Raw genomic sequence first — 8,665 nt, forward strand, 5'->3', positions numbered from 1 at the left:
CTTCTAGTGTCAAGAATTAGTCTCCTTTGCTGCCCATGAATGACTCATGAATCGCGGCGACTTCAGATAAAACATGTAGTTTCCAGAACCCAGTAGTGAGTGTGCTGCCCAGTTGCTCCCATGTCATTCCCCCACAACTACTATTCTGCCCATTACCTTTGCATCGTCAAGTTGCACTGCCTCCTCCAATGCTGGCAATTTTTTTGTTTGACCTTTGGCCTGTACTGCTAGATCTGTAGCTCCCTTTGGATGTGTTGTGCTGGCACAGGAAAGCAAATGACATGCGTGTACATGAGACGGCACGTTTTTGGCAGATGGAAAGGCAAAGCAAGGGTACCTGTGCAAGTGGCAATGGCACCCAGCATTTCTCTGCTACTACTGCTGGTAGCCTATCTATCTATCCATCCATCTTCTTGGCCTGGCTTTCCAGGGACCAAAAGGTCAGCTATCCCCATGCACGCACGCATGGCCGGGACATGATCCTCCGTCCAGCTCGAATTTGTTCTATTTCCTGTGAAATTCTTGCGTTTGTTCATCCGTAGGCTTAAGTTCTGTTTCTGGTAAAATTCGAGTTGCCATTTAGAATACCTTGTTTTTCTCTTTTCTTTCTTTTTTCTTAAAAAAAGATAATGCTGCCATTTGTATGTAGGCTCAATTATTAGCGGAATCGAGTTCTGTTTCGTGTGAAATTCCTGCGATATTTGTACTTGGGCTAGTTGAACACTTGAGCTGTATGATAAGGTTTGGGTCTTTATAGTAACAGTAATATGTGATCCATTTTAGCAGAGTGCTGTGCATTATGCATTGTGCTGTTCTACCTGCTTATGTGTTGGATAGGGATTTGGAAGGATAGGTTTGGATCGATCGGGCCCATCCATTGATGATCCCATGGACACCATATCGTTTCCCTCCTTTTTATGATTATAAAGCTCCATCCAATAAGCGACAAACTTAAGTCAAATGCCCCAATAAGGGACAGATTTAAGCATGAAATGTTACTTTCTGGGATTGCGCGTGCTTGCCCACCATTCATTTCAGAATGAACAAATCACTCAAATGTCCTTTTTTTTTCTCTGGCAAAATCTTGGCAAGAAAAGCGAGGAGTGAGAGTGCATTAGAACCAAATTGAATGGATTGTATAATCTTGGGATAAGAATATATAAGATGGTGTCAATTGATGATATAAAGAAGAGATGAGGCCAATCCAACATGCTTGGTGCTGTCCATCTCACCTTTCCCTGACTTTCACACGTCAGCAAATTCTATCTCCAGATGCTACCTTCCTCTCTAAGTAAAAATCCTCCTATTTTCCTCAGTCAATTAAGGTTAAACATGAGACAAACTAATAGAAGTAAAAACATATTTAACTAGTGTAATTCAACAAGAAAAACCAGAGAGGAAGCACTCAATGCAAACAAATCAATGTACTAAGATTAAATGTTGCAATCCAACCAAGCTGATCAACTACTCGTATATAAATTCATTGAGGGGAAAAAAATGTTCTTGCTTGTCTTATTCCGGGATCAACTTGATGATAGTGGTGTGCACTGTCTTCTAATCTTGCTGATATAGGTTTCAAGTGTAAAAAAAAAATGATGATGGCCTCTCCTTGACATGACAAAAAGCTTGAACAAAAAACTCTTTTGAACAGGGGAGCTAAGATCCTTGGGCGGAGGACAAGTATGTATCATAGTACATTACTACAGATGGTGCCGTGCATTATGTTGCAATTTGAACCGTACGTTGCACGATGTTCCACAGCACTTATCCCATCGATTTAACCTTTCTTGGGAGGAATGATGAGAAAGGCTCTAGCTTAACTGTGATCCTGGGAATTCATCCATCATACCACTACCTCCAGGAAAAGAAATTGACATCGGTATAACTCTAGCATTTTCAACATGGAGATAATTCTCGAATGAGTTAGTGGAATTCAACACCACTTATACCACTATGGTTAATTAACTAATTAAGGCCCTGCTATTTTCAGGTTATCCATCGGTTGTCATGGATTGCTTTGTTTCATGCTTTTCTTAAAGAAAAACTCTATTGCATTATTTTAGACTATTTGTTTTAAACTATTTATCCAGTTTATAATATATATAATATTTAATTTATCGTTATAATCTAGTAGATCATCCATCATATTTCATCTGCCAATAATCTAAAATGAACACTACCTAAGCACAAGAACAATATGTAGTATTTACTTTAAAAGATGTTATAAAAGTTATACTTAGTAAATGGTTGTATGCATGCCTAGTTGGTGTAGAAGCCGTAATCTATATATCTTCATTTCTTTAAAATTTTTTTGGAACCTCTCTGTATATGTTTGGAAATCCAAACTGAGTCGTCGATTTTGTTCCATAGAATTTCTATGAAAACTATTATGTGTATGAAAAATTAACTATTACGTGTATGAAATTTTTTATGCGTATGCCCTGATTGTCTTTTGGAGCATAATTTTATGTTAACTAACCAAATTACCCATTGGGGCACGCTAGACTTTTTTTTTTGAAGTAGAATTATATTTAACATACAACACTAACTTTGATTTCTTACAATAATCCTTTTGGCAGCAGTGAATTTACAATATTATAATGTGGATTAGACTCCCTGATGAACAACTGTATATACAAATCTCTCTTTTTCCTTGATACTAATTAACAAGGCATTTCATATGTATTGACAGTAAACTTGGTGGCTGGTTTTGGCCTTGTATAATAGATTAACCATTTCTCTTCTAGGCATTAAGTACTAATAAGCAAGAGAGAAATCTAAGAAGAACAATGATTTAAAATGGATAGTGGTGTACACCTTTTTGTGCGATAACGTTGGGTAGAATGTATACCACTAATAGCAAGATTGAGTGGTAGACCACACACGGCGACTACTTTGGCTTTAATTCCCTAATGACATGCCCCCACACTCCACACATCTCTCAAAAGAAAAAGGAAAAAAAAAGATCACTGTTGTTAGGCTCTAATCAGTAGCTGTAGATTGTTCATTATGTTGGCTTGTCGTTGCAAATTGCTAGTCCTCTCTTCTTTTTTATATTTTTCCGACATTGAAGCCAAACTAACTAAAAGTGCGAGTTGTTTAATTCGAAACCATATATATTGGCTATGCCAATTCTAGTTTGTTCTATACAAAACATAGTACTATTGTCTTGTTAGGACGTACTCCCTCCATTTTTATTCTTTGCTTAGATCAAAATTAAACTAATCAGCATCAAATATTTAGGGAAGGAGTAATATATAAACATGGCAAGTAACCATCAAATTCATATCACAGATACCATGAAAGACCAATAGGAAATATGAGTATGTAATTTTACCTTCCAGGATAATCAACTATTGGTTGCAATAATTAGCCATGAAAGACCAATAAGAAAGAAATATGAAGTCTTTCAAGATAGAAAAAAATTACACAAAATATGGTACCTCCCGATATATCCTCAATAACTGTAAAATCACTTTCAAGATAATCATCAAGATTAGTTGCTAGCGACGTTAGAATATATTAATCAACAAGAATTAGCTATAAGTATGCAAATTTTTCCTTCTGGCGGCAATGCTGTTGTTGCCACAGATGTTTTTTAGCAAATAGCTAGTCATGTAACTGACTTGTAATCCCCCTCTTCTTAATATAAGCTAGGCAAAATTTGCTGCATGCCACTCAAAATTTATAATCTTTGTAGGACACCACAAAACACATGGTAATTAACTATTGGACAATGAACATGTTATTTTATTATATTTGGTCTAAATAGAGAGAGAAATTTTTAGAAAAGACAAGTTTGCCCGTAGGATATGTTTCTTTTTAATAACCCTATTAGGTTTATTTCGAATTACCATGACTAGGGGAGTGAGAATGGACTACATCGACGGAGTGAGAATCGATTGGGTCTAGTTCGACCTAGACCAAGTCGTCTTACAAGCCAATGGATAAAAGGGCAAATTTATACTTTCCGCGTTGTTTCTCTCTCTATTTGCACCGGATATAATAAAAATAATGTGTTAAGTGTCCAGCAGATAATTACCATGTTTTCACGATATCCTGCAACCAATACATATTTTGTGGGTGTCCTACAGTAAAGACAATGAACTTTAAGTGTACTGTAGTAAATTTTGCCTTAATATAATGGCAGAGTTCCTGCCAAATGTTAATTTCAAAGAAAGTGTCTAGTTTACGTATGTCAACTGTGCACTTTTCAAAAGTTTTTCCAATAATGGCCTAGGAAAAAAATGTTTTTTCCAATATGTATGTAAAAAGAGTAGGTACATGAAAAACATATTAGATATGTTGTTAATTGAAAATAGTTTCAAAATATTGCACTACAAATTCACTATGCCTGTGCACAACTTATATTTCAAAATACTTGAAATAAAGTACATAATAAAATGGTAAAGTGTAGAACCTATATTTCAAAAGTCAAATACAAAGCTAACTTCAAGTCTTGATCAACACAAAATACTTTGATTTAACTCAGCTTTGCATGGATATCTCTTATTATCTCTATGTATATGATGCATGCAAGCTAGAATGTGGGCTGCATGCTTGCCCTGATCCTTTTTTTTTTGTCAATCATCAATAGAGAACAAGTTCTCTCATTCTTTTTTTCCTTTAGAAAAGAAGCAAGGATATTCTTAAGAATTGCAACATGTGAGTTAATAAGTAACATAGTTGCAGTTGCTAGCTAGCTATTGATCGTCTAGAAGGCGTCAAGAATCATGCAAGACATGTAAGGGGATCTCCATCTCATATGTGTTGACTTGTCTAAGACCATATTAGAGTGTCATCTCTCCACTGATTTGAAGGTAGGGAGGCCGGGGCGTTAGAACAATTGCAACAACACTCGCTAGAGAGCCACTGATTATTTTTTTTTAAAAAAAAAGATGCTCAAAACTATGCAGCTAATTGCATCTCTACATCAAGAGCAAATAAAACTCAAGGCTAACCCACTTACCAGACACGATTGCATCGGCCAACGGAGTCTAACATATGCTCTAGATGCACCATCACCTAATCAACTAATATGTAACATCTCCAATTTTTCAATATATAACGTTGTTTACTTCTTGATAAATGTTTGATCATTGGTATTATTCTTTTTTTTTGCAAATATAAAAAAATGAAGTCATGCTTAAAGAACATTGACGATAAATCAAGTCACAATAAAATAAATAAGTCGTTTTGGACAGCAACGCGGTCTCCAAAACACAATTTTGATTTCTTGTTTCTATAAAAATATTTATTAAAAAGTGATATATGTATACTTTTATGAATGTATTTTTCAAGACAAATCTATTCATATAATTTTTATATTTTCAAACTCAACAACTTGAGAGTTATTCATGATTTATATTCGCAAAGTTTGACTTAAACATTGTCCTAAATGACTTCCTTTATGAGTACGGAGGAAGTATTTGAATAAGATAAATGGTCAAACATATATATAAAAAAATCAACGGCGTCATATATTAAAAAATAAAGGAAATACTACGTAACACCAAATAAGGTGATGCACCAATACACCAAAAATCGCCAGACATGTGAGGCCTTTCCTGTACGTTCACCCTAAGTCATACAGAAGGCGAAAGATGAGAAGTGACACTTTGATTTGTTGTTGGTAGATATATCAAGATTGCTATACACTGATTGACAGGGCGGAACCAGGAGTAGGGCAGCTAGGGCTAGAGCCTTACTCCTGGTCCTAAATACCCATTGAAAGCACTCCAAATTTAAGAATTTAGAAAAAAAAAGAAAGTAAACCTATAAAAATTACATCAATTGAGCCCTACTCTTGAGAAATTTTTGGCTCCGCCACCACCCATTGTTACTATCTAACCCCGCGCATATCGTGAGCCGTTGTTGGTGCTTCTGAAACGTTGGAGACAGAGAGAGAAAAAAAAAGGTGATCTAGGACCTGTTAGTCGTGGCAGTGAGAGGCGACAAATGTGAAATCACCAACACTAGAAGCAGCAGAAGAAGAAGAATTCGAAGAAATGGGTTGTTGAACACGCATATGACAGCAACAATACTGCAGATAGTTGCAAATGGTCCTTGGAGGTATATACGACAAAGAGGCAAAGCAAACAAGCACGATATTGGGAAATAGAAGTGTCACATTGGGGAATTGAAGGGTCAGAAATGGCCGGGGCACGAGCCAGGCACGCTCAAATTAATTGCAGCCATCGATCGATCAATCCATGGATGCAGCATGCAGCGATGGATCGATCGCCATCATACTCTCCAGCTAGCTAGCTCGTCGATCGTTGCAATCATGGACCAATATAGATAGATCGATGTGCATTGCACTAGCTATAGCTTTTGCTAAGCTGCAGACATCACGGCGCACTGATGATGTGAGATGATATGATACAGACGGCAATGCACCTGGCACTTGGCACTTGGTTAATTCCACTCACTCATCACTTAATTTGCTAGCTAGTAGCTTATTTGTAGTCGATTGAGGTTTGCCAATTGTCCATGTCTGCTTGTCCTCTTCCTCCACCCTCTATATATATCCCAAGTGGCCACTACAGAGCCTCCATTATTAATCATAGCTAACAAGTATATCCTCTCTTCTTCTTCTTCCTCCTCACAACTCACAATATTTCAGAGTAGTATACCTTTCTTGCTAGCTAGCTAGCTTGTTCATCGATCTTGTTTTGAGGTGTTGAGATAGCTAGGATGGTGGTGAAGAAGGCGGCGACGATGGCGGAGGCGGAAGCGGAGGAGGAGATGATGATGAGGATGATGTGTGGTTCAGGAGGCAACGAGATGATGAAGACGAAGATGAAGAAGAAGAATAGAGAAGGGGAAGAAGAAGAAGAAGTAAGTGGAGGAGGTAGGATGAGGAAGGGGCCATGGACGGAGCAGGAGGACGTCCAACTGGTATGGTTCGTGCGCTTGTTCGGGGAACGTCGTTGGGATTTCTTAGCAAAGGTCTCAGGTTTGCGCGGTGGCGGGTGACCTAGCTACATGCACTGCATGCCTCCCTCTCTCTCTATATATATCTCCTTCCCATCAAACATCCATCCATCCATCGACTGCTTCTTTTTCTTTCTTTTTTTTTCTCTTCTTGATTGTTCTTGTTCTTGTTCTTCTTTCTCTCTCTCTTATCATGCAACACCCACACATGCATATATCCATCCATCCATCTATCCCCTTATCACATTTAATTTCTTCTTCATATATACCAATTTGGCAACAGCTAATGATTCTTTTTTTATTTGAAACTCTGAATGAATTGATTTAGATGCATGCATCAATACAAATAATTGATTTCTTTTTATCTGGAGCTCTGAAATTGATTTAGATATGCATATTGATAAAACAAAATTTGATATTCATCTGAAACTCTGAATTGGTTAAGATGCCTACACATAAATGTTCCATTTTCAGTTGTGGGGATCGATGTGATGGCTTTTACATATATGCATGCGTAAATTAACATGCGGTGTTGCATGATCGAAGTTAATTAATCTAGAGGCGGTCGATGATCGATGGATGATACAGTACTTAACTAGGAGATGGAGGCATGCATGCATGAGCTTAGAACGCACGGGAAACTGAGGTGTTAACCATCTGCTTCTTCTTCTTCTTCTTCTTCCTCCTCCTCTGGATGGCTGTCTCCCTGGCACATGTTGGCCTTGGTGGTTTCACCTTTCAGGTTTGAAGCGCACAGGCAAGAGCTGCCGTCTCCGGTGGGTGAACTACCTCCACCCCGGCCTCAAGCGCGGCCGCATCACCGCCGACGAGGAGCGCCTCATCCTCCACCTCCACTCCCAGTGGGGCAGCCGCTGGTCCCGCATCGCCCGCAGCCTCCCCGGCCGCACCGACAACGAGATCAAGAACTTCTGGCGAACCCACATGCGCAAGATCGCCCACCACGCCAAGAAGAAGACCAATTCACCATCGCCGGCGCCGACGACCTCCTCCGGTTCCTTGTCCTCCTCGCTCACCACGGCGACGACGACGATGGCGACGGCTGCGGCGCTGCAAGAAAGCAGCAGCTGCGGCGGCGACGACGAGGCCGTCGACCAGCTGGTGGCGGCGGCCACCACGCCGGCGAGCCAGCTGCTGACGATGGACTACACCATGGACCAGCTCTGGAACGACATCGCGGCGGCGGAAGCCGATACGAGCTGCTACGACGCGGCGGCGATGGCCTCGCCGCCGTCGCCGGTCTGGGAATTCTGCACCGACTACTCGCTGTGGAGGATCGACGACGAGGAGTACTACAAGAAGATGCTCGATGCCTCGCAATAGTACTACTCAAATTGCAAACAAGCAACGCCTTAATTCAATTGCTGCTCTTAGCTTAATTAGCTGACGATCGATCGACGACGACTCTCATCATCTGATGAACGAACTGCGAAATCTATATTTGCACTGCATATCCTTGCATCTGTCTACTGTAATTACACCTGATGATGCACGTATTATGCATTGCTTGTCAGACAACTCTGCTTTATATATATCTAGCTATAGCTTGATCAATCAGCATGCCTAGCTTGTGTACATGTAGGGGAGAGAGTATTAGTAGTTAAGACTGATGGGATCAAGTGCTATATGTATATTGCTTTAATTTCATGGTATATGTACTATGATTGTACTATGTGTCATATATTCAGTGTAAGCAGTGGTTTGCAATTAA

At 39.4% G+C, this 8,665-nt stretch overlaps 1 protein-coding gene across 2 annotated transcripts; it reads left to right on the forward strand.

The window, feature by feature from the left end:
- The first annotated feature begins 5,617 nt into the window (after nucleotides 1-5,617).
- Nucleotides 5,618-8,665, forward strand: LOC9271771 (myb-related protein MYBAS1-like). Of its 2 annotated transcripts, none has more exons than XM_066311063.1 (2): nucleotides 5,618-6,958; nucleotides 7,679-8,665. In XM_066311063.1, exons 1-2 carry the CDS (start codon nucleotides 6,697-6,699, stop codon nucleotides 8,275-8,277), a joined length of 861 nt encoding a protein of 286 aa, XP_066167160.1. In that variant the 5' UTR covers nucleotides 5,618-6,696; the 3' UTR covers nucleotides 8,278-8,665. The 2 variants fall into 2 exon arrangements, with proteins under 2 accessions (XP_066167160.1, XP_015639553.1); XM_015784067.3 differs by having other exon boundaries at nucleotides 6,507-6,900.

The sequence above is a fragment of the Oryza sativa genome, chromosome 5 (genome assembly GCF_034140825.1).
Source record: "Oryza sativa Japonica Group chromosome 5, ASM3414082v1".
Classification (NCBI taxonomy): Eukaryota; Viridiplantae; Streptophyta; class Magnoliopsida; order Poales; family Poaceae; genus Oryza; species Oryza sativa.